This window comes from Pleurodeles waltl, chromosome 9 (genome assembly GCF_031143425.1).
Source record: "Pleurodeles waltl isolate 20211129_DDA chromosome 9, aPleWal1.hap1.20221129, whole genome shotgun sequence".
In the NCBI taxonomy this organism is placed as follows: domain Eukaryota; kingdom Metazoa; phylum Chordata; class Amphibia; order Caudata; family Salamandridae; genus Pleurodeles; species Pleurodeles waltl.
Genome location: NC_090448.1, coordinates 315,283,012 through 315,309,703, shown reverse-complemented (window position 1 = coordinate 315,309,703; position 26,692 = coordinate 315,283,012). Strand labels below are relative to the sequence as shown.

The 26,692-nt window shown below is 45.2% G+C and overlaps 1 protein-coding gene across 2 annotated transcripts in view; it reads left to right on the top strand.

The window, feature by feature from the left end:
- Positions 1-26,692, top strand: part of GNAT1 (G protein subunit alpha transducin 1) — a 104,632-nt gene that overhangs the window by 52,124 nt on the left and 25,816 nt on the right. For both annotated transcript variants that reach the window (XM_069206824.1, XM_069206823.1), the window contains exon 4: positions 18,733-18,890. In XM_069206824.1, coding sequence (XP_069062925.1) covers positions 18,733-18,890 — 158 coding nt within the window. The remainder of the gene's footprint in view (positions 1-18,732; positions 18,891-26,692) is intronic.

Sequence of the window (26,692 nt, the reverse complement as noted above, 5' to 3'; positions counted from 1 at the left end):
ATATTGACAAGGTCCTTGCACCACTGGAGCGTCACTTTTTGCGATGCTCTGGTGGCACTGTGCCCTGCCCCATATTTACAAGGCAGCGTTAATGCGGCCTTGTAAATATGGGCCGCCTCAAAGCAGTTTTCTATGGAAAATGAGCGTGCAATGGGTGTTGCCGTGGGCATACCCTCCCAACCCCCATTGCTTTTCGACACTGCCCTAGATTTACGAGAAATCGTAAACCTGAAGCAGCACCAAAAACTAATGCCACCAAAGGGGTGGAGTCAGAGTGGCGTAACAAGGAGAAATACTTTTGTTTCTCCTCGTTTTATGCTCTTTCTATGTGTACCGCATTCTCCAGCACACATAGAAGGAGCAAATCACCATTAATAATTGTTTTTGTGCAGGAAGGTGTCCTTTCCTACACAAAAACAATCACCCTTGCAACGCAGGCACCTTTGCACCATGGCGCTTGGCAGATAATTTGGCACCAGCGCAGTTATGGAAATGACGCAGCTCGGCGCAGCAAGATTGCTTGACACACCGCGCTGTTCCATTTCCTTGTAAATAATCCCTGAGTTTTCATCTCTTACATTTCAGTCCAGAAAGAGACTCGCTCAATTAATTTGGTTCTTGAATAGCGCTTAAAAAATAAGGGGCAGATTTATGGAAAGTGCGCTACACTGAGTGCAGCGCCACTTTCCCAGCGCCCCTTAGTGCCCCCTAACCGCCACAATGTGGCCGCAATATTTAAAATACGGCACACGATGACGCAGGGTAAGGGGCAATAGCGTCATTCTATGTGAGTAGTCTGCAGGAGTAGCGCCAACTTGTTGGCGCTACTCCTGCAGAGTACATAGCGGCCCATTCTAAATAATGGAAGCCCCCTTTTAATGCCTGCTTTAAGCAGGCGTTAAAAGTGCCGAAAAAAATGGCGCAAGGAAATCTAGTAGATTTCCTTGTGCCATTTTTTCGGCCCCCTAATGGGAGAACACCCCCCTTTGCATCCATGATGCCTGGCATAGGCATAATGTAGCGCAAAGAGTTACAAAGTGGCACAATGCATGCATTGCGCTATTCATTAAATACGGCGCAGGGATTTTGGCCTTGTTGGGCCACATTAGCGTAAAAAATTATGACGCTAATGTGGTGCAAGGTGGCACTACGGGCTCATAAATATGCCCCTTAAGTGCTCCAAAATGATCCACTGACTCCTGGACCCTGTTAACTGATTGCTGAGTCGGAATTTCTCATTTACAAGCCCGAAAGAAAAAAACAATTCAAATCACAGCGATTGCGGGTTTTTTCAGGATCATAGCTCTGAACTTGCAGTCCTCCCAGAAGAAAATTCAAAACGAGGACCGATATCTTCAAAAATCACTCGGCTATTTCCGTCACAAAAATATTTCCCTTTTAGTTCGGGAGGGGTGCATGAAAATCTCAGGCAACTCTCTGCTTGACCACTGCGTGGCAGACTTCAACTATCTATTCACCTAAAAGAATATAGAAACACTGAGAGCGCTACAAACTATGCCCGTCTCCAAAGAAACCAGAGGCATAGTATATAAAATTTCCTCTTCCTGTCTCTGACAGGCCCAATTGTCAAATTAAGTGCGCACAGCCAGGTATAGTAGGCCATATTACATCAAAAATGCGCTGTCCCCTTTCCAGGCGCAAAGGCACTCCTTCACTGGGTAGGGTGCAAGCAGCACTAGAAGGCGAACTGACAGTTTTAAACCGTCAGTCCCATCGAACAGTCCAGAGGGGCTGGCAGTATGTTAAAGCAGGAGGAGGTTCCTTGGGACCCCATGTCTCCCTCTAAAGAGGCCCTTCATTTTGTGTTTTGCTATGAGATGAGCCTCAGGTAGGAATGCTGTGATCACATATTTGATTTCATTAGGTGAATGAGTCATGCATTTTTCTTAGGGATGCTGCCACATTACTGGTTGCTTCAATCTAAAGCAGGCTGGAAATGAACATTCTCCTATGTTCAAGGCCACTGGAATTATGCGACAGGTGAGGGCAAATTATGGGGCATGGTTGGCTAAGGTATGCAGCAAAAAAGGCACCTCATGCAGCATTATGCAGCATATTTTGTGATAGCATTGCTTCTTTATTATGCCATTTTTACACTTGATAACGGTTCGGTCATTGGTTGCACCTCATTAGTACCAGTTTAACTCCCAAATATAGCAAATAAGCAACAGAAAAGTGACCAGTCAACCTTTGCAAAGGGCCTTCCACTGCTTGGTGACAAGTGTTTAAACCGTTTGAGCTAGAAACACATCTTTTTTTGTTAAAATCTGCAGATTATGCAGCATATGATGGATTATGTGGCAAATCTATAACTATGCAAAAATCACTGTGGCTGTACAGCTGCATAATTCCAGTGGCCCTGCATATATTTAAAAATGGGGAGACAATGTGATGTAATGGCCAGAGCCCCCAACTTTGGAACTGGGGAAAGAGGTTTCAGCATCACATCAACATCATGTGATTCTGGCCAAATCACTTAAGATCCCTGTTCATTAATAAAATATGAATGTGTACATGTATCTGTATAATGTACCTAGTGCTCATCTAAAGTGCTGTATAAAACAACCGTGAAAAACAAGCATTTGCAATGCAATGGGTCTCGCATTTGCTCGACTTACCGCTATTAGTGTTGTAAAGTACTAACCTGACTTTTATTGCCACATAAATTGAAAATGTAAAGTAATACAGTTTTATATAAGCGAGCCGATTTAAAGCACCACACCATAAGCACAAAGGAATACACAAAAGGAAACAGAAGTTTGCTCGCCATCAAACGTTTCATCAAATGTGAAATTATCCATGTAATAGGGTTGATGTCATTCAAAGCGCTTGACTACTCTCCAGCGAGATAGCGCTGCATAGGAAATAAAAAAAAGAAGTCCAGAAGCCATACAGAAAACATGGAGCCTCGTATGTTTTCAGTAGTTGGTCGGTGCGCTCGAGGAGGGCTAAACACTGAAAAGGGCATGGCGTATGCATGTCTTTCACAAATGAAAGCAATTATTTTTAAAAGGCAAGCCCACGAACCAACGGAACTGATGGGAGTGTGGTGGGCGAGGTTAAAAGCCCACAAACAGATTACAGCAGGCTAGAGTGCTTGCACACTCTACCATAAAAATGTACTTAACAATTTATGGAAAGTACTATTCCCAAAGATGGTAGGTGAATTAACTGTTTTTGGTGGTTTGTTTTGCTTCAGTCTCGTCGTGATGCCTACTTAAAGTTGTCTGCCAGTTCTCATCTACTTTTGTTCCTTGCTTAATCTTGGAATATGCTTTTAGGCTCTGTGGTGTTTTCTTATGTAGCTACTGGTATTTGTTTGCAGGACAACTGTTTTATTGCTCTTATATACATTTGCTCCTCATCTCTCTTGGCGTTCAACAGATAGAAAGCCACAATGGGCTCGAAGGTGTTTATCTTTGCAGTTGCACGTCACTTTTTACTGGTGGAAGCTGGTTTTCTCCACATCACACATATTATAATTGCTGATGGAGAACAGTATTGGACTGGCATAGGGCTATCAGTCAGTGCTCAAAGGGTTGGTCTCAATGGTCGGTGTTTGAACCATTTATTTTACAGTTTTTGGACCAGTTTTATAATCTGGTAGGCGACTTTTAACTGTCAGATTCCCTGATATTTAAAGAAACATTACCTGCACAAGCTCAAAATCTATGCAAACTTCCATACCTTACACAGCGTGCCTTCACAAGTTAAAAACTGCCTAAATGTGCAAACATAGGCCACTTTCTTAGGTTTCTGAATCACTAAATGGGGCCACTTTTATTTTGGTGCCCGGGTTTATTTTTAGCCCCAGTCCGATCCTGGCATCGAACTGTGTCCATGGGGCTGATAGTTAAATCAAGGATGACGATTACCTCATATTTTCCACAGTGCTACTGCCAAAACAGGGCAGCTGAAGAATGTATTACAAGGTCTGCAACCTGTTCCTATGGGTTTGTGTTGTGTCATGTTTTAGTACAGGTTGGAGCACAGATGCATGCTAATGGCTCTATATTGCTAGGTTAAGAATGTAATGAATTGAAGATCCTGAGCGGCATTCCAGAGAGTGTCAGTTGTTAGCTGTGCTCTCTGGGTGACAGTCGCTGAGGGACGCTTTCGCTGTTTCTCATTCTTCTGCATCAATAGACCTAATTAAATGTACTTCTTGTCTGGAGTTTCTTCCTACCTGCGACTCAACAAAAATTGGCGACAAGCATGTTGGAGCCACCATTCAAGAACAGCCTGTCTGCTCATTTAACGCTGGAGACAGGAATTACAAAATTGTAAATATGACAGATGTGAAAAACAGCGTCCCTCAAGGTTAGGATCACTTTTTGGGTGAACCTGCCTTTCATTTCATTTGCTTCTCTAAGGAACTGTGCTGTTTGTTATTGTGTCTGGACCATACTGATTGTTGCTGCCACAAAGGGATGTTACTATTTAAGAACAGTGCGATCTCGATTTTGAATGTATGACATTTACTTTTAGGTGCTTTTAGACTGTTACAAAAGGGTGGGCATGTGCCATTCGTTTTAAAAGTCAACGTTGCTCGTGCTATCTCGCGCACTGACACTCTTCAGCTTTCCAGTGTTGCCACTGGTCGGCAGCTCACAGATTCTACGTGCGAGCGGTGGAACTGCCATATGGGCATGATCTATTCAGTGTCTGCATATGCTGGATTTCTGCAGAGTACGTGCAGCATGGTGAAGTCATCATTAAAGGTGTGGTGCCTTCATTTCTTAAAGGCGTAGTTGTATTTCTGTTGAACGAAGTACACATCTATGGGATACACACTTTACAAAGATTCTGTGGAGGTAGTACTGTTATGCTCATGCCTGCATACTTACGTGGCGATGTGCACACACCTATAAAAGTTTTTCTGTCTTTCTCTTTCATTAAGCTGTGCTCAATTGCCCTTGTACATTTGCGTGTCATGTACCCAACAAACAATGGTACACATATCTTTGTGAAGTGCATTCTTCATTATCCGGTGATGCACACACCTTCATCTGGACAGTCTTAAAAAAAAACTTTAATGGACAACATTCAAGTAGTTAAGAGAAAAAGTACTTTTGTAGTGGCTTTAGGGGAGGAACATTTTGCCAAGACACTATTTAGAAGTTGTTTTCTCTTCGACAATGCAAACGGCAAACTTACCTATTGGCTTTTTACCAGAACCAGGAGCACGGAAGAATATGTGGAGTCAATGGTAGGGATCATTTAATAGTTATTTGATTGCCATTGATGGGGTAGGTTTTTCAGCGGCAAGGAAAAAAGCTATGTTGTACAATTGCTTAGGGACTAAAGGCCAGAGGATCTTTGACCATCAACCACAATTAAGTTTGCAAACTTCTACTGAATGGGATGAGCTTACTGAGGCAATCAAGAGATTAGAGAAGCACTTTGAGAAAGACCCTAGCACAATTGTTGAGAGGCACTAGTTTTTTACATGTAAACAATGTGAACATGAAACCATTGATAATTTTGTTGCAGAATTAAGGATTTTAGCCTCGTCATGTCAATTTGTAGGGCCCCTTTGAGCAATCAGTTAGTAGGGAATTGTTATGACTAAATGGCGCAAAAGAGAATATTATGCTGTAGGAACCCCACCTTAGTGGAAACCCTTGAAATAGCTAGAGGAACTGAAAGGTCTATCTTGGCCTCCAAATAGTTGAGTAAGGCAAAAACAGCCACATGTGAAAGTTTAAACGCCATTTCATGTAGAACGAAACCGGTACCACACATTAAGCTTGATGTAAAAAAAAAGTGATAAGAATAATGTATGCTTTAAGTGTGGTTCAAAGTTTCCTTTAGCTAGTGCTAGCAATTGTCCAGCAATTGGCAAGTCGTGTTCCAAGTGTAAAAAGAATGGCCATTTTGCATGAGTGTGCAGAAAGTCACCTATTATAATGTTGGTTGACAATCAAGTTACCTGTAATTATGACCCCATGGTGAATGAAAGGGACACCAGAAAAAGAATGGTACTATCTATAAATACAATATGAACTTCCACTCAAGAAGTAAATGCTGGGGGTGATCCATCATGTGAGTTAAAGATTGGTAATACAGATCTTAAAGTGACTGTAGATTCAGGATCAGCCATCACCATCATTTCAGATAAATTGTTTTTGGAAAAATGGTGTGGATTGAAACTCGTGCCTCCAGATATACACACTGCAGCGTTCAGAGGAAAGGACATTGACATGATTGGCTATTTTATGGAAAACATGTACTATTAGAACAGATCTATCCACTCAAAAATGTAGGTTGCTAAAAGAGGGTGCAACATTTTGGAATGGATGGATCCAGACAAATTTGGGATGGTCCTCTGGCCTGGCACTGAACATCCTATTTCCTTGATTGATAGAAGTACTGAACAAGTGAGATCATTAGAGGATGTCATCTCCAAACATCAGTCAGTATTTAAAGATGGGCAAGGGGTTGATAAAGGTTATGAACATAAGATAATTCTTAAACCCAATTCCATTCCTGTAATTCATAAGGTACGGAATGTTTCATTGAGCATTAGTGGAAAGTTTAAAGAACATATTAAAAAATTGTTTTCGGATGGAATGATTGAGCCTGTAGATTTGTCACAATGGATTTCTCCTATAGTTGTGGCCATAAAAAAGCTGGTGAGTTAAGGCTCTGTGTTGATTTAAGATCTTTGAGAAAAAACATCCAGGTTGATTGTTTTCCTCTGCCAAGAATTCAGGACATGCCTGTTCAGCTTTGTGGCGCAGACATTTTTCTGCCATTGATTTTTAAGCTGCATACTACCAGATTGAACTCAGTCAAGACTCCAGGGATTTAACAGCATTTAACACTCACATTGTGGTGCATTTTGTTTCTTAAGGATGCTGTTTGGCTTGGCGTATGTGGCTTCTGTTTTTCAGAAATTGATGCACCAAATGTTGGGGGATGATAGTGATGTATTCACTTATCAAGATGATATCTTGATGTGCTCAAACTCAGTACAGTCCCATTTGGGCAAACTGGACAATGTTTTAGGAATTCTGGAAGATCATGGTATCACAGTAAATGAACAGAAATGCAAATATTTATTGCAGGAAGTAGAATACTTAGTTCACGGGAGATCATCACAAGGGATTAAACCTAAGAACAATCTACTGATGGGCATAGAAAAATGTTCACAGACTGCTGATAAGGAACAATTAAGGTCTTTTCTGGGGTCATGTGAATATTATTCTCGTTTTGTACAGAGTCTTTACGGAAAATGTTAAGAAAGAATGCAAAATTTGTTTGGCAACATGAACAAAATGATGCTTTCATAACATTGAAAAATTTGATTGTAGGAGCACCTACTAAACAGCCATTTAATGATAAAGACACATCTATTGTAACAGTAGATGCCAGTAATCGAGGGCTTGGTGCATGCTCACTCAAACGTATGAAGGACAAGAGAGTACGGTGGCATTTGCATCTCAAAGACTCACGGAATCTTAAAAAAACTACAGTACCATTGAGAAAGAGGCTTTGGCCTGTTTCTGGGGTGTTCATCATTTTTTCTACATATTTGTTGGGGAGGGAATTTGTGGTGGTCACTGACCACAAACCATTAGTGTGCATGTGGAATGACAAAGGTATGGGTAATACCAGTCCAAGGTTGACTTGTTTGTTGTCCGAAATGCATGAATTCAATTTTAGAATGAGAAACATACAAGGGGGGAAAAGTGCAGAGCAGATTTTCTTTCAAGATGTCCAGGTGGAGAAGAAAAAGTGATGGTGATTGGGCTAATTGATGGAATCACCGAGTCTGAGGGAGTGATTTCTAGTGAGTGTTGGAACGATAACGTTGATTGCAATCAGTGCCTCAGAACACTTAACAGGTACATAATACTAAGATGGCCCAGGGAAGGACAGATCCCTGATGACTTAAACCCATTTTGTAAAATTAAGGGAGACTTGAGTGTTGAAGGAAAATTGGTGATGAGGGGCATGAAGTTGATTCCGCCAGGTGAATTGAGAGGTAGGTTGGTTGAACTAGCACATAAGGGCATGTTGGTATAACAGAAACTAGGAAAAGATTGCATCTGTACTATTCGTGGCGCAGGATGGATAATAATGTGGAGGTGATGGTTGGAAGTTGTAGTGTGTGCCCAGTCTGAAAAGTCTATCATCACGAATAACACCCCATTATGTCCAGTCACCTTCCCTGAATGGCCATGTGAAAAAATTGGCATGGCTTTCATTGGACCTATTGGAGGAAATAACTATGGCAAGAGGTTTGTATTGGTGATTGTTGACTACCACTCCAACAGGGTGTCATACAAATTCATGAGGGAACCCAATACCAGTAGCGTGATAGATTTTTTTGAGGAATTTGTTCTGCCTTTTTGGCCACAGATAATGGCATACAATTTGTCTCGGTAGAGTTTCTGAACAATCTGGGAATTAAACACTTGACCACCGCGCTTCATAGCCCTCAAGGTAATGTGCTAAGCCTTTTTTGCCTATTTAGGGTAGTTCCCACTTAGGCCCCTATAATGTTTATCAACATAAGCTATCCACACCAAATTTGCGTCCTTTTTTCCAACACCCTAGAGACTATAAAGGTACACACAGTTTGTGGATTTCCCTGGAGGGGTCAGAGAAATTAGCCAAAATATAGCTAAATTTTGTGCTTTTGGGAGGAAAATGGGGAAAAAGTGCTGCACAAGAAAGTGTCTGTTTTTTCCCTGCAAATGGCATCGGCGGAGGGTTAGCAGGGCTGAAATCACCATGTAGGTTCATCTTGCAATGGTTTTTCATTGTGTACTAGGTATACAGTAATTAATTTTGCAAAATATAAAGAGAGAAAATAGGTGTCAAGGAAACCTATGTATTTCTGAAATGGGCACAAGATATGGAGTTTAGAAGCAGTGGTTCTGTGCACATCTCTGAATTTGGGGTTACATATGCTAGCATGTGAATTAGAGGGCATTTCTCAAAATGACTTCTTGCTTACACACTGTGTTACATGTGGAAGGGGCAAATGCAGAGAAAGACAATTGGTAAAAACACTTGTTCTACTATTCTGTGTTCCCCTAAGTCTTGTATGGATAGGCCTAGTGTCCGCAAAAGAAAACAGCCCAAAATGCAACATGGATACATCAAATTTTGCCACACAAAACTGACCCGTTTTTTGTAAAGTGGCTAGCTGTGGTTTTTGGGCCCTACCTCAGCCAGCACCTAGGGAAACCTAGCAAACCTGCACATTTTTGAAAACTAGATGGCCATGGTGATCCAAGATAGGGTACTTGTACGGCTCTCACCATGGGTTCTGTCACCCAGAATCCTGTGCAAACCTCAAATTTGTCTAAAAGAACACATTTACCTCACATTTCTGTGATGGAAAGTTCTGGAATCTGAGGGGAGCCACACATTTCCTACCACCCAGCACTCCCCTAGGTCTCCCAATAAAAATGCTACCTGACTTGTGTGTGTGAGCTAAGTGCCTGCGGCATGGAAGGGCCAAAAACATGTAGAAGTTGAGGGGGAATCAAAGCAGGTCTAAAAGGGCAGTTCTTTTCCTATGTATTTAAGCTGACTCTGCTTTGGGCACCCACACAAGTGGAGCAGAGTTACTATCAGTACATCGGGGGCAATGCTGGGCAGTAGGAATTTAGAGGATTCCTGTGGATTACGGAAGTTTCCATCACAGAAATGTAGGGAAAATGTGTGATTTCAGGCAATGTTGGAGGTTTTCAGGGCATTTTGGGTAAGAAAATGGTGTGGGGTGCATGTGAAGCACACCACCCTGCACTCCCCCATATGTTTAGTTTTCAGAAGTGTCTGACTCTGGTAGGTTTTCCAGGTGGCACCGTACCCAAGCCCAAAAAGTGCAGCCACTCACCAATGCAAGTGGGGTGATATTGGGAGTTAGCTAAGCTCTTTTGGCCCATATGTAAAATCAAAACCCAAAAGAGACAAATGTCCTCTTGTTTACCATTGGGATGAGATGCTTTAGTCCACAGGGGGTCAAAAAGACTGCTGCTCGCTGCAATTGAGGTGGGGGGCATAACCATGCATGGTGGTGGCCAGCTTCCGCCCCTCTACTTTTACAAAATGCTTCCCTGGTGCCTAGTGGGCATTCTGACCACCCTGGAGGGCATTTCAGAGGCAATACATCCTACTTACCCCCAGTGGGGCAGAAAGACTGTGCCCATTTACTTTTGGGGGACATTGCCATGCCCATCCTGGGCAACCTCTACCCATACACTACCAAAAGAAAATCCTTGGTGCCTAATGGGCCTATGGCCCCCATCTCCCCCCTAGGGGGGCAAAAAGACTGTGCCTTTTTTTTGGGTAGGAGTGCGGGCATTGCAATGCCCATTCTGGGCAGCCACCACCCCTAGATGAATAAAAAGATCCATGGTGCCTAGTGGGCTTTCTGTCTCCCCTGGGGGCAGATTATGGGGACAATTTCCCCCATCTGCCCCCCAGGGGGGCAGAAAGACTGTGCTGATTTTCTGGGGGGTGGGGGAGGTGGGGGTATTGCAATGGCCATTCTGGGCAGCCCCCACCCTAGACAAATAAAAAAAAATCCCTAGTGCCTAGCGGGCTTCCCCCATCCCAGATACTAAAAGAAATCTGTGCCTATTGGACTTTGCCCCCATGGGGTAGTTTTGGTGCTATTGCCCCATCTGACCCCCCAGGAGGGGCAAAAAGACTGTGCTGCTTTTTAGGAGGGATGGGGCATTACAATGCCCATTTAGGGCTGCCCCCACCACTTGATGTGTAATAAAAATAAATCCCTGGTTCCTAGTGGGCTTTCTGAACCCCCAGGGGTTGGCAGATTGGGGGCTACTGCCCCCATCTGCCCCAAGAGGGGGGGAGCAGAAAGACTGCATATGCCCAGAAAAACAAGGGGAGCAAAATCCCTTGATCAAGGGGTGCCCCCCCCCGAGTTTCTAGTGGGTGGATCCCTCCTTGGGGATTACCCTCTTGTGGCGATCCCCAAGCAGAGATCCACTATGGCGGGGTACATTTGGAAAGGGAAGATTCTCCGATTTCCAGTGATACATCTGCCTCAGTGCTCAGGGGGCTGAGATAGTCCCCTGAGCACATAGGCAGTAAAAGCTGAATGAGCCGATAGGATCATTTCACTTCTGGTTTCAGTGAAATGACGTCAGTGTGCTGCACGTGCTGATCATCATTTCACTGAAACTAAAGAAACAGCCTCGAGAGATGGGGGAAAGCTTCCCCATCTCCGAGGCTGCTTCTATCAAGAGGAAATCCCTCTGATGCCTGTACCAGAAGGATTTCCTGTGCCATGTGCATGTATGGCCTGGAGCCGACAGCTCCCAGCTGTCCAAAGCATCCAAGTGGCTAAATATTCCACGTGGGATAGTCTGCTTGCACAGTATAAGGCACTACTGTGGAGGAGGCTCAAAGTAAACCCAAAGAATACTAATGAGCCGTTGGAGTAGCTGGCTTAATGGTCACCCAGTGTCAAAATAAAATAGACACTCTACTATTAGTCCTAGTAAGGTTTACCATAGTGCAAATCCTCTGTCTCTCCAGCACCAAAACCAATGTAATAAAATACCTATGTACAGTCTTTAGCACAGTGTAATAACAATTTGCCCTTAAAATACTTTAGCTCATGTTTTTCACAGTAAGTAACTCTGTTATAACTTTTCATTATAAACACCTAAGGAATCTGACATAACTTTTCCAAGTGAACCAATAAGACCTCTAGCCTTCACCAGTAGTTTGACACTACATACATCACAGGTCTTCTGAACTGTGCATAAGCTGGAAACTATCAGGTTTGCCTTTATGAAATTACATTTATCTGCAAAATTAAAGTTGGCATAACAATATGGAATGCCTGTCAAAAGGATCTAGTAGGAACCATCACAGGGAAATTGTATTTTCAGGATTTGCCAGTATGGGTGACCAACAATTGAACACTTGCTTACTATGGTAATCTGTGAGATTACTTGTAATCAAATACCTTACTACGACAGGTAAAATAATGTGATTGCAATCTACTGTTGGAGACCTACTGACTTTACCATATTCTCTTCAAATAAGAGGACCTAACAACTTTATATCATGTATTCTTACAGTTTGGGTGGATCACTATCACCAAAAGCCTTGCCTTCTATGGTAATTGTGAAATCCCATGTAACAACATGTCTGTGTAAAATCCTCAGCACATTAATAACAATTCATAAAAAGTCTATTGTCTTTAACACATATTTTTCACAATAATTAGGTCAGGCCTACTTATTTTGTCATAATGTTTCATAATAACCAGATCAAACATATGAAATGTGGTATGACTATTGCCAATAAACCAATGAATCATTTACCTTTTACCATTGGCTTTAAACCTTATCCAACCCTAGCACGGTGCATATAAACTGGCAACCAACATGCATACAGTTATAAAATAACAAATATGTAGAAAAGTACAGCTCGCAAAATGATATACTATGGTAATCCATGAGATAACATGTAACAAAACACCTGTCTAGAGTATGTAACGCAAAGTGATAACCAACCGTTAAAGGTTTACTGGCTTAAAAATTTTTTTTTTACAACTAATAAATTAGACCAACAGCATTTGTCATATAATTTCTTAATAAGCAGACCCGATCTATTGCATCAGACATAGGGGGTCATTACGACCCTGGCGGTCATGGACCGCCAGGGCCGGGGACCGCGGATGCACCGCCAACAGGCTGGCGGTGCATCCAGGCCAATTTCCCGACGGTTTTCCCCTGGCCTGAGGAATCCTCCATGGCGGCGCTGCAGGCAGCGCCGCCATGGGGATTCCGTCCCCCTTACCGCCAGCCTGGTTCTGGCGGTTTTGACCGCCGGAACCTGGTTGGCGGTAACTGGTGTCGTGGGGCCCCTGGGGGCCCCTGCAGTGCCCATGCCAATGGCATGGGCACTGCAAGGGGCCCCCTAACAGGGCCCCACCAAGATTTTCAGTGTCTGCATAGCAGACACTGAAAATCGCGACGGGTGCAACTGCACCCGTCGCACCCTTTCCACTCCGCCGGCTCCATTCGGAGCCGGCATCCTCGTGGAAGGGGGTTTCCCGCTGGGCTGGCGGGCGGCCTTCTGGCGGTCGCCCGCCAGCCCAGCGGGAAACTCAGAATTACTGCGGCGGTCTTTTGACCGCGCAGCAGTATTCTGACGGCGGTACTTTGGCGGGCGGCCTCTGCCGCCCGCCAAGGTCAGAATGAGGCCCATAATGTTTTTCAGTGTACTAATCAAGCCTATAGCTTGTCAACATAACTAAGTGATGCTTACAGTTTTAAGACACATGGGGGGTTATTCCAACTTTGGAGGAAGTGGTAATCCGTCCCAAAAGTGACGGTAAAGTGACGGATATACCACCAGCCGTATTACGAGTCCATTATATCCTATGGAACTCGTAATACGGCTGGTGGTAAATTCGTCACATTTGGGACGGATTACCACCTCCTCCAAAGTTGGAATAACGCCCATGGTCACAAACTTCCAAAAGTATATTAAATTACAGTTGGCTAAGCAGACTGCTATCTCTCCTAAAAGGACCTCACAAGGATTCTTACACAACAAACCTACATCCTAGCTTGTTTTTTCAAGCAAAAGCTTTGTCAAAAACCCAAAAGTGCAATGCAAGCAACTTTTAGGAGGAAGCCCCCAAATTCAGCCCAATTAAGTCCTTTACCCATGGGCCAACATGGGGGTGGAGGCTAAACCCCTCTCTTAGTGGTATTCTAAAGCTCTATTTTGTGTATCACATAAGGTCAGGCAACTGCCCTCTGTGTTCTAACATTAATGATAGAAGGGGAGAATGGTGGGACTGCAGTACATGACTCATGCTGCTTGCTAGAAAAAAACACTCTGTAACAGTTATCAAAGACACTTTAACCATAGTACAATGTCATCTATTTGCCCCTGAAAGATCAATATCATGTAGGCATACTGCTGCTGCCTCAAGCAGCTAGATAAACAAAATAATCCTAGCAGCGTGAAGGGGAAGCACTTTTTTCTGTGGGAGCACACAACTTCTAACCCGTCAAAACATGTATTCCTGACAAAGAACAGGTGGGTGGATCTACAGCCACTCTTTATAGTACTCCTGCAAGCTCTCTTTTTAGGTTGATCACATTATATCTGGTGACAGCTGCATGATACAGCCAGACCTAAAAGTGCCTGCCAGGTTGCTCTGCAAGAATTTCCAAAGCTGTGTGTTAGAAGAAGCAAACAGGCACCAATGTAACATTGAGAGTTATACCCTAATTCCAAGTTTACGAGATCATTCCAATCCCTGTGCAGGCAGGGTCCTACCCAGGGATAGGAATTTCGAATTTGTGGTGATATCTGCACCGCAGCAATTTTCCCCTGATAAATTTTGGCAGGTCACTCAAATCAGGGTCATAGTATTGAGAACTAAGGTTTTATTTTAGGTATCTGAAGCCTTGCAATTTTCCCCTGAGCCACATAAGTCTCTATTAAGCACGTCTGTGTCAAGGGAAGAATATGAAAAGGAAACAGAATGGTGCCTACAGAGCACGCCTGACTTTAGTCTTTGCTGAAAAATGGTAAAGGGATGCTTTTAGTGGCCTCATTTGTGCTTGCATTTCAAATGCGCCAGAGTTTGATCCGATTGTTACCATCTAATAAAATCTTACTAAGCGAGAGTCAGAATTTATCAACACGTAAAATAGGCACTATTGCAAGTTTTTAGGGCTTTGGTAATGTTGGACCTGACACCATTGGCGTGATTTTCCCTCAGCCTTTTGCCTTTCATCCTCCTGTTTTTGCTGAAATTGTTTTCTTCTGGCTTTAGGGCTCTGTGCACTTTACCACTGCTAACCAGTGCAAAAGAGCTTGTGCTTTCTCTCTTAAACATGGTAATATTGGTTAACAACCAACTGGCACATGTAATTTAATTATAAGTCCCTACTAAAATGGCACTACATATGCCCAGGGCCTGAATATTAAATACTACTATTTGGCCTGCAATACTAATTGTGCCACCTACTTACATAGCTTTTAAAAATGTTTCAGGCTATCAATTGCAGCTTGTGTGTGTGCAGGTTTAAACTGACATTTTGGCCTAGTAAAATAAAACCTTTTTCCAGGCCTAAAGTTCCTTTTTAATACATATAAGTCACATCTAGGGTGGGGCCACAGCCCATAAGGCAGGAGGCAGAGTATTTCTAAAGTTGGACATGTATTTTTAACTTTTACATGTCCTGCTAGTGAAAAACTCCTAAATTTGTTTTTCACTACTACAAGGCCTAAATTGCTGGTAGGATAACATTTCGTTACCTTTTTATATTTCATTAGTGCCAACCTTCAATTGGGAGCATGAAGAATATTGAGTTTAGTGTCTACAAATTGTAATTTAAAGCCCTCTTTAATGATAAAGTAGAATTTTAAGTCACAATATCTAAAATGACATTTTTAGAAAGTTTGAATTTTCTTGTCCTAACCATTTGATGCCTGTATCCTGGGTCACATGACTAGATATAGCTGACAGTTGGTCTTTGTGCATTGCTTCCAGACAGTGACACAAAGTAGAATAGGTGTTGGCAAGCTGGACCATCTTTGATTGGATTGGGGGTGGGGCTGTCACCCAACACATTTGCACATCACAAAGGCTCTGCTGAGCACACTCACAAAGGCTTTGACACTAGTCTTTTGTGATCCTAGACATGCTGGGGCCAGGGCAAGGAGGTAGGAAATTCCAAGCACCTGCAAGGACTGCTGTGCTGCTCTGCAAGAATGACTGCTACTGTACAACCCTGCTGCCTGTGTGAAAAGAACAGGACCTACATCTCGAACCCAGGAACATCAAAGTAGCCTCATGGACCTATTGGCTGGCCTCCTGATCCGAGCCACAAAGACAGAAAAAGCTTCACCGCCTTGAACCCAGCACCTGGACTGTGTCTGCTGTGAGTCCAACCCCCAAAGTTGTGCCATGCCAGTCCTGGAACCTCGGAATTGAATGAAGGTGCTCTGTCAACTAATCTGTAGTCCTGTGGGCAGAACCGACGTAGTGTATCTCCTTGCAGCTTCACTCCAGAACCGCAGAGCGTGACACATCCCTGATGACAGACCTCGTATTGCAGCCTGCAGTCTCCTCAGAACTCCTGCTGCATGATGCATCCTTAATACAGGCCTTCATGTTGTCAGCTCCTAATTGACAGCATCCTTGATGATGACAAAGTATTTCGCATTGAAGCCCCACAACTTCTTCGGAACCGCTGCAGCATAACACATCCTTGACGCTGGACTTCACATCACAAACCCACCAATGATGGCATTCTCGACAACATTGCAGGACTCTACTTTGCAGCCCACAGCTCATTGGAACCACCGCTATGTGGTGAATCCTCGACGCGGAATCTTGCAAAGCTCAGCAAACCAGGATTAAAAGTACATTGTTCCTAACTTGGTCCCTGTATCCGGCCTACTGTCCATCTTAGTCAGCCTGAATTTGTGACTTTATCCTGGTCAAACGCAACCAGTTAACCACAGTTGGCATTTTGAGTTTATAAGCAATATTTTTACTTAAAACTTGGATATCTCCAGTTCTTTTGATTAACTTTTTGTTGTTTTGATCTTAAATATTTTATTAAATTTCACTCTATTTTACTCAATTGCTTTGGAATTTTTCTTGTGTTTTCACTTTATTACTGTGTGAGGCGCTGCATAAATACTTAACACATTACCTCTAAGACAAACCTGACTGCCCTTGTGCCAGGCTACCAGAGTGTTAAGCACAGATTAATTTGGTGTTTGTTGGTGTTTCACTTTGACAGAGATTGTGATTGCTGCTTGAGTAGACTTTCATCCCACTCAACCATCCCACTCAACCAGTGACCCAATTTCCTGCAGTTGGTATTATTATTTTACTTAGGAAGTCCAATAACACCTGTAGATTTCCTGGCACTAAACAAAGCAGCAAAGGAGGCTATGAAAAAAGAACGACAGGGGACCTTATGGAAATTAGAGTTTTCAGAGCTTGTTTGAAGGTGAGATGCTTTTCTTGTGCTCTGATCTTCAAAGTAAGCTAGTTCCAGAGCTTTGGTATAAGATGCCTTAAGGACCTCCCACCAAGCCAATTTTTATTTTTTGTAGGCACTAGGGTCTGTGAGCAAACACCGACCAGTGAATCTGAAGGAGAACTTTGCCTTCTAAAGGAGTCAATTTAGATTCGAATAGAACTCTTCATGCACTGCATCTGCTGACAAAATTGCACCTTCCCAGACAGTCACAATTAATCCGTTCCTGGCCGTAGAAGATTCCATGTGCACTACACAGGGCTTTAAACTGAATGCATTGTTCTATCAGCAGCCAGTATAATGACACTGGAGACATGTAAGTATTGTGTAGCTTGCATACAATACAGATTAGCATGAATATATTGGTGTTTACTGTGCCAAAATCCGCATGTCCAGTGCTTACCGGGCCATATTTCCCCAGATATATTTTTGAAGGCTTGCCAAAATTCACTTGGGGTCAGGATTATTTTGAGGGTGCAGTGTTACCTGCTAAACTCATAATTTTGTTATGCAGAGAAAGAGGAGTTACTGCACTGCCGGAATCTAATGAGGCAATCATAATAAGGGCCTGGGAGTTTGGTAGAAGAGGAATCTTGCCCCAAGTAGGAGGGACTCCTTCCCTCTAAATCCCACAGTTCCCTCACCGTATTTAGAGGTGGGGGAATCATTCCTTTTCTGGCAGCCTCAGATGGCTCCCCAATTAAAAACCTATCCTACTAGGCAGCCTTTCCGCTGAGCGACCACCGGTATCCAGCCATCCGAAGGTCCGAAGCATGACGGAACTCGGCAGGACATATTATCAAAGACCACAAGTACACGAAGTAAGCTCCCTGAGCAACATGGCTATTGATTTATTTTTCTGCAGAAAGAAACCCTCAATTGAGGGCTCAGTTGGTTGGGGGAGGGATGTCTTTCTGCAGACCAAAATTAATGCCCAGCATTACGTTTTTGTCTAAAGCGTTACCCCTATGTCAGCAGAAAAACATTTATAAAAAAATTCCCAAAACAAGCGGTGAGGAACTGTAAATATGAAGGGTGGTCGGCTGGGAGGTGGGCAGGGGTAGGATCCCCACCGTTCTGTAAGTCTAGAGGACAGCTTGCCAGTGTCTGAATGACCATTAAGGGGAAGACTGATCAACGACCAATAATTTATTTGTGTAGTTGTATCACGCTCTAAGGAACCGAGCAGGCCGTCTGCTTTCCAGGACTTTGCATAGTTTGGCAGTTGACATAAAAAAAAACCTTCATGACATTCTTCAATTAATGCATGAATGAAGCACAATTTGCCAATCTTTATTAAGGCGAAAAATTAAATATCTGCAGGGTGCCTAATCAAGATTTGATTTCAAGGTGGTGCAATTTGTGACAGCATTTTCTTTCTTTAATTTGTTGCTAGTGAAATGATGATGTCACTGAATCCTAAAATATTTGATCTGAGGCGTTGACATCTACATATAATTTTCTAACTTAATCATTCATGCACTGCATTTACTGAGAAAACTACAACTTAATGACATAGTCTAAATTTAAATAATGTGCTTTCTTATATGTTTTTGTGTGTTCTGTACTCTTGCCTCAAATTATGCTGATTGCTGCTGGCAAATGCCTGGTACTTCAAACTGATGTATCTGCACTGTTATGGCATTTCCCTGCTCATCACACCTAACCTTTATTTTTTGTACTGCAGGATGATGCTCGCAAATTGATGCACTTGGCTGATACGATTGATGAGGGACAAATGCCTAAGGAGATGTCTGACATCATCTCCCGTCTCTGGAAAGACACAGGCGTCCAGGCCTGCTTCGACCGTGCCTCGGAGTATCAACTCAATGACTCAGCCAGCTAGTAAGCTCTTTTCTGCTGCAAATTTTAAATCTTTAAAAAATATGCTATGTCCCTACAAAATATGAGGTGGGAAAATAACACAAATAAGCTGAGTAAATTGAATTTAGACAATGTCCATAATGACGTGGGTAGAGCAACCCTTTGGCTCTGTTTAGAGCTTCGTGGACATTTTCAAGGTTATGGTGGCCGGGAAAAGGGCGAACGTTCTGTGCGAGTGAAATGTTTAAATGTACACAGAAAGAGAGAGATGGTGACAGAAAATATGAATGGCTGAAGTATGAGAGAGGGGATGGAATGGAAGACTTGAAAGGGATTGACCCAGGACAGAAAAAGATCTTGGTTTTGGTGAGCTTGATCAGAGGAGTAAAAATCAAAGAGAAATGATTCAAGAAATTACCAAAATGAAGGCCCAGTAAGAATGGAAGGAAATAGAGATTGAATTGTGCATGGTAGTCAGAAATATGTTGGCAGTAGACTTCAAATATAGCCTTTAATTGAACATAATCAACGTCTCTGATAATCCGATGCAGCACTCATTATATTTTAGAACAACAACAAACATGGAAAATGCATCCATAGATGGTTAAAAGGGTCAGCAGTGGAGCAAGATGTTCTTCTAGATCATAAAAGAATAAAGGAACGACTGGAAAAGAGAGAGTGAGAAAGACTGGGACTAGAAAGCACCAAAGAACATGGAGATGTCCATAGAGATTATTCTACGGGACTTGATGAAGAAAGAGAGAGAGAACTAAAGAGCTAATCTTCTTCAGTTTACAAATGCCTACTCTTCTTTTCAGAGCTTCACCCTAATATTTAAATGTTCCTTGGGTGGAGATCTCAAGGTTCTGGTGTTTATTTTTCTTTTGATTTAATCAAAGATGCTGCCATTCGAATCCAAGCTATCCTGTGATCATTGGTAAATGTATGGCCTCAACAGGTGCTCTCACAAGAGCATTAGAGGGCAATTCTAAAATCTAACATAGATACAAGTCTCCAATTTTTAAATGGCTAAATGGCCAATCGTGTTCATTGGTTTGCATTGTTTATCAATTACACTCCTAGTTAAAGAATGAAGGGCCTATTCACAAGCTGCATTCTGTAGTATGTTTAGCAGTACTAGAAAAAAATACTTATGTACTACAAAATGCTGTTCCAAACCTACAAGCTGCCATCGCCTCCACCTCTCCTATTTTTAATGTGCAGAGTTCTTCGCCTGTGGAGATGTCTGTAAACGTACACCTACATTTTAATAGTAAATGTGGGAGCGGCAGAGGGGGAGCAGGGAAACGTTTACTATGAAATTGGAGGGATTTAGGAAGGAATAAAGTGGGGTTAAGGAAGGGGAAAGGAAGGGTTTAGGAAGGAGCATGCACCCATCCACACTAGAGTAAGACCATTCCTATTCACAAACTGCACTTCTAAATGTACACAGCCAAAATGGTCCCACAACAGTCATAAATGTACTCCAGTTTGCAATAGCGCCAATACTTCAACTTCTTAGAAAAAAAATATAGATTAAATGCAGATAAAATTATATATATGTATATATAAATTCACTTTAAAAAAAACAAAGTTACAGGGGGATGTTATAGTTAGGCTCACATTTTAAACGTACGAAACCACAGAAATTCACCAGTTTTAGTTAGAGTTACCTCAAGTAACTAGAATTTGTGCCCTAAGGTAACTATAACTCATGCCCTAGCCATGCACATTTTTTCATCAAAGATTTTACTGCAAATATCACATTGATATTATCAATGATGTTATCAAAGATGTCACCAGTGCCATAATTTGCGGGGTCCTTAGCAGTGCATGGCTAGGGCATCAGCTATAGTTAGCTTAGGGCACAACTATAACCGGTGAATTTCTATTGTTTCATACGTTTAAAATGTGAGCCTAACTATATCGTCCCCGTAACCTTTGTTTTTTTAGTGAATTTCTATGTTTTTTTAATTCTATTTCCTAACTATAACGTCTGTGTAACCTTTGGTTTCTAAAGTGAATTTCTATGTTTTTTTTAATGTATAGTAAAATTCATTACTATATGTTAATCCAACCACTGTGAGAGCCTGAGTGGATCTGTGAGTGGGTGCGTAACTGTCTGAGTGGGTCTGTGAGTAGGTGAGTAAGTGTCTGAGTAGATGTGTGAGTGGGAGAAATTGATTGAAAGCGAGTCAGAGCGAGAGAGAGAGAAAAAAAGTGAGAGGAAGGGAGATAGTGAGTTTTTTAGGCTTTGATGTATGATTTACTTAGAATGAGATATTTCTTTACCATTTAAAAAAAAAGAAATTGGGGGGCTTTAAAAAAAAAAAAAAAAAGAAAGGGAAGCGAGTCTGGCTGGATTCGAACTCTGACTGCTCAGTGTGAAGGTTGCACTGAGCAAAACGTGTTTTTATTTTTTTGCATTTTTTTCCTAGCCCTTTATTGGCTATGTAGGACTCCACATTCATTTATTTATTTATTTATTTTTAAAGATATATTTTTAAAATGTTCTTACAGGCTATCTGGAAGCTTGGGGGAAGTCTTAAGGCTTCCCCTGGGGTGCCATTGCTTCAGCAAGCACAGAGCTGGTTTGACAGCAACTCTTTGCTTGCTGAAGCATTTTATCTCAGTCCCCTGCATGCATGCAGGGGACAGAGATGAAAGCTTCGGATTTGGACAGTGGGACCTGCTTTACATGTCTTCTGTCAAAACCCAAAGTGTTTGCTGTGGCTTGACTGCAGCTGCAGAGCTGCAGTCAAGCCACAGCAAACCACTATATCCCAGGGGTGGCCACACCGGGACAAAGCAGGTGCTGGCCCTGGCGGTGGCGGTCCCCAGGACCATCAGTGTCTCCAAGAGGCGGGCCACATGACCCCCCCCCCAAACTGGGCACACAGCCCTGGAGAGGTGGTGATCCCTGGCACTTGGAGGTCTCAAAGGGACCCCTTACGTTGTTAAATATTTGCCCTGGGGAGGTGGTGATCCCCAGGGGCAGTGATGTGGTACGTGGCCCCCGCATATAAATTATAAGCCCGGGGAAGGTGGCAGTCCCTGGGGCAGAGGGAGGGGGCCAGGAGGCCCCCCTCATATTTGTATACAAATGCACGTGTGACATGGCCCACCGGGGGCTTTATAGTAACAAAGCATGGGAGACCACGCTTCATTTTGAAAAATAATTTTATGGTGGATCCACCGTGACTACATTAGTAAAATAAACAAACACCTGAGCTACGGGATCAGAGTGTTCATACCCTGACCCCTTTTCCTTATTTTGTATGTTTTTTTGGGACTTGGCTTCAGCCGAGTCCCAAGATGGCTGACAACACTTCAACGGCTTTTGTTGTTGAAGTGTGATCAGTCAATCAGATCTCTGCACGAGTTCAGTAGGGGTCGCGAATCCTTCGCGTCCCTAGATATACAAATTAGATTTTCTTAAATTTCTCTACTACTAAACGGAATTACACCAAAACAAAAAAGATCACTGTCTGGAACCTACCCTTCTGTCAAATTTGGTGTAGTTCCGTCCAGCGGTTTTGGCGCTATCATTGTTCAAAATCCCCATGGAAAAATAAATGGGAAAACATGTTTTGGGACCCCTCTGTTTCTCGGCCACCCAGGGACAAATCACCCCGAAACTTTCCAGGCACCAGCTGACAGGACTGGCAAATTTTTTGGGAAGGTTTTGTGAAGACTCGTCAAGCAGCTCCAAAGATATAGGTGGTCATTACAACCCTGGCGGACGGTGTTGAAGCAGCGGTAAGACCGCCAACAGGCCGGCGGTAAAATTTTTGCAATTACGACCGTGGCGGAAACTGACAACAAAGACAGCCACTTTAACACTCAGACCTCCACGGCGGTACAAACAAACAGCGCAGCAGTCACCGCCAACAGACAGGCAGAGGACAATGTACCGCCCACACTATTATGACAGGACAATCCGCCACCTTTTCCGGGGCGGATACACCACGGATAAGAACACGGCGAAAACAGGAATTTCGAAGGGAAAACGCTCACCTCTACACACTCCATGAGGAACGAGGACACCATGGACCCAGAACTCCAAATCCTACCTGCGATAATCTTCCTGCTCCTGTACCAGGAGCACCAACGCCGGCGGCGAAGACCACAGTGAGTACTGCACCTACGACACAGGGGAGGGGGGCGGCAAAAAACAGGGACACACACAAGCAACACCCCCACCCTCACCCTCACCCACTACAACACACACACTAATACATATCTATACATTATAGTTACACCACCTAATCCCCACGGAAGAATGCAAAGACAAAAGGAAATTAGTGTAACCATTGTAATATATCAAAATGCAGTACGCAAAAATATACATATATCCACTATCAACAAAATATACACCAAGAATAGTAGTCCAGGTATTGCACCACTCATAGTCCGTGGACCACTGGGCCCAAAATGCATGGGCGAGGCACACACACGATACCAGATCAAAACAGAGAGAACACTGCAGGGGCATCAGATAGAAATACAACAGGCACCTCAGGGGGAAGGGAAGGGGGGGCACCTCAGCCGGATGAGTGCACGACACCAGATCAACGAGGGCGCTCCATGCCCATTGATGTATCCTGGAGAGTGCAAAGCCACAGTCTCTCAAGTCTCTACAGTGGGTGGGTTGCCCACTGTTCAATCCTGGGGAGTGCAAAGCCACAGTCTCTCAAGTCTCTACAGTGGGTGGTTTGCCCACTGCATTATCCTGGGGAGTGCAAAGCCACAGTCTCTCAAGTCTCAACAGTGGGTGGGTTGCCCACTGTTCAATCCTGGGGAATGCAAAGCCACAGTCTCTCAAGTCTCAACAGTGGGTGGGTTGCCCACTGTTCAATCCTGGGGAGTGCAAAGCCATAGTCTCACAAGTGGATGACAGTCTCCACTGGTTCTGGAGGGGGCATTGTGCCCAGAGTGCTTCATCCTGTGAAGGACAGAGGTAGTGGATGCATGTCTCCACTGGTTCTGGAGGAGGACTGGTGCCCAGAGTGCTTCATCCTGTGAAGTACAGACGGAGTGGATGCATGTCTCCACTGGTTCTGGAGGGGGACTGGTGCCCAGAGTGCTTCATCCTGTGAAGGAAAGAGGTAGTGGATGCAGGTCTCCACTGGTTCTGGAGGTGGCATTGTGCCCAGAGTGCTTCATCCTGTGAAGGACAGAGGTAGTGGATGCATGTCTCCACTGGTTCTGGAGGGGGACTGGTGCCCAGAGTGCTTCATCCTGTGAAGGTCAGACAGAGTGGATGCATGTCTCCACTGGTTCTGGAGGGGGGACTGGTGCCAAGAGTGCTTCATCCTGTGAAGGACAGACGGAGTGGATGTATGTCTCCACTGGTTCTGGAGGGGGACTGGTGCCCAGAGTGCATCACGCACCCCGTCACGGTCCCAGTTGCGTCAGTGCCCCTGCCGCCCATGGGCTAGCGGTGCTTGAGTTGGTGGTGCCTTGTTCAGCGGTGCTTGATTTGGCGGTGCCCTGTACAGCGGTGCTTGAGTTGGCGGTGCCTTGTTCAGCGGTGCTTGATTTGGCAGTGCCCTGTACAGCGGTGCTTGAGTTGGCGGTGCCCTGTTCAGCGGTGCTTGATTTGGCGGTGCCCTGTACAGTGGTGCTTGAGTTGGCGGTGCCCTGTTCAGCGGTGCTTGATTTGGCGGTGCCCTGTACAGCGGTGCTTAAGTTGACGGTGCCCTGCTTGATTTGGCGGTGCCCTGTACAGCGGTGCTTGAGTTGGCGGTGCCTTGTTCAGCGGTGCTTGATTTGGCGGTGCCCTGTACAGCGGTGCTTGAGTTGGCAGTGCCCTGTTCAGCGGTGCTTGATTTGGCGGTGCCCTGTTCAGCGGTGCTTGATTTGGCAGTGCCCTGTTCAGCGGTGCTTGAGTTGGCGGTGCCCTGTTCAGCGGTGCTTGATATGGCGGTCCTTCATTGCCCAGCAGGGCTGGGGCTGGCAGTCCTTCATTGGGCAGCTGGGCTGTGGCTGGCGGGGCCCTCCTGGGCAGCTGGGCTGTGGCTGGCGGGGCCCTCCTGGGCAGCGAGGATGGGGCTGGCGGTAGCCTCCTGGGGAGCGAGGATGGGGCTGGCGGTGGCCTCCTGGGCATGGAGGATGGGGCTGGCGGGGCCCTCCTGTGCAGCGAGGATGGGGCTGACGGTGGCCTCCTGTGCAGCGAGGATGGGCTGGCGGGGCCCTCCTGGTCAGCGAGGATGGGGCTGGCGTTGGCCTCCTGTGCAGCGAGGATGGGGCTGGCGGGGCCCTCCTGGGCAGCGAGGATTGGGCTGGCGGTGACCTCCTGTGCAGCGAGGATGGGGCTGGCGTGTCCCTCCTGGGCAGCGAGGATGGGGCTGGCGGGGCCCTCCTGGGCAGCGGGGATGGGGCTGGCAGGGCCCTCCTGGGCCGCGGGGATAATGGCGGTTCCTTGTGCCCCTTCCCCACCTTGGGAGGAGTCACAGCTGAGTCCACACTCCCACCGGGACCCCTGGGAGCGGCTTGGGTGGCTGGAGTCTTCCCCCTCTCCCGCCGGGCACTGGCCAACTTCTGGTGCTTCACAGGGGGGGAACTGGCTGTGCTGTGGCTCAGTGCCACACTGGCTGTCCTGGTGGCCGGTGCACTCCACATACCTGTGACAACAGGCACCACTGGTCCCGCAGATGTTGTGGCTGAGGTGCTACTTCGGGACCTATGAGTTGGACCGGGGGGTGGGAAATAGGTCAAGGCTGGACAGGAAAAGTTTTTTGGACACACTGGGATGGGTAGCTGGAGGGGGTTTGGGAGTGGAGGAAGAGGTGGGGGTTGTAGGAGGTGTACGTTTAGTGGCTTTGGGTGAAGGTGCATGCGCTGGAGGCTGTCGTGAAGTGTATGGCTGTTGGGTGGGTGTGTGGCTGCATTTGTGTATCTTGGGAGGGGGCGTCACAGACACACTGGGAGAGGACAAAGGGGACGTGTGTATGGTAGTGGGGGTGGTGACTGCACGTGAGCGGGGTATGCTGGTGAGGGACGTAGTGGCTGTAGAGGTAGTGCATGCAGGTGTGAGTGTAAACGAGACTGGGAGGGAGGAGGGAGACGACGAGGTGGGGGACACAGTGAGGCAGTGGATGTTGGTGTATGTGTATGTGTGTGATGCTTGCGTGAGTGCCTGTGGGATGTGTGGTGCTTATGTTTGTCTGAGCTTCCCTTGTGTGGTGAGGTGTGTGCATGCTGGTTTGATGGTGTGCATGGGATAGGCAGAGGTAGAGGGGATTGGGTCTGGGTGGAGGAAGTTGGAGGGGGGAGGCTAGACACAGGGACAATGGCTGCCATCAGTGCTGAGGCTAGAGTTTGAAAGGCTCGGTGAAGGGCCGCCTGACCAGAATGAATGCCCTCCAGGAATGCATTGGTTTGTTGCAACTGCCTTTCTACACCCTGGATGGCACTCAAAATGGTAGACTGCCCAACAGTGAGGGATCTGAGGAGGTCAATGGCCTCCTCACTGACGGCAGCAGGGGTGACTGGGGCAGGGCCTGAGGTGCCTGGGGCGAAGGTGATGCCCACCCTCCTGGGTGAGCGGGCACGGGCGAAGGCTGAGGGGCTGCTGGAAGGGCGGTGCTGGTAGGGGGGTGGCGGCTGTACCTGTAGATGCGGGGGCACAGATGTTGCCGCCACCACAAGGGAGCTCCCATCAGAGGACAAGTCTGTGTCGCTGGTTTCAGCTCCTGTCCCCGCCGTGGTGCTCCCCTCGCCCTCCGTCCCACTGGTGAATTCTGAGTCCGTAGTGTGGCCCTCGATGGCCATGTGGGATGCAGCTCCCTCGTGCTCCAGTGCCACTGCTCCTCCGCCTG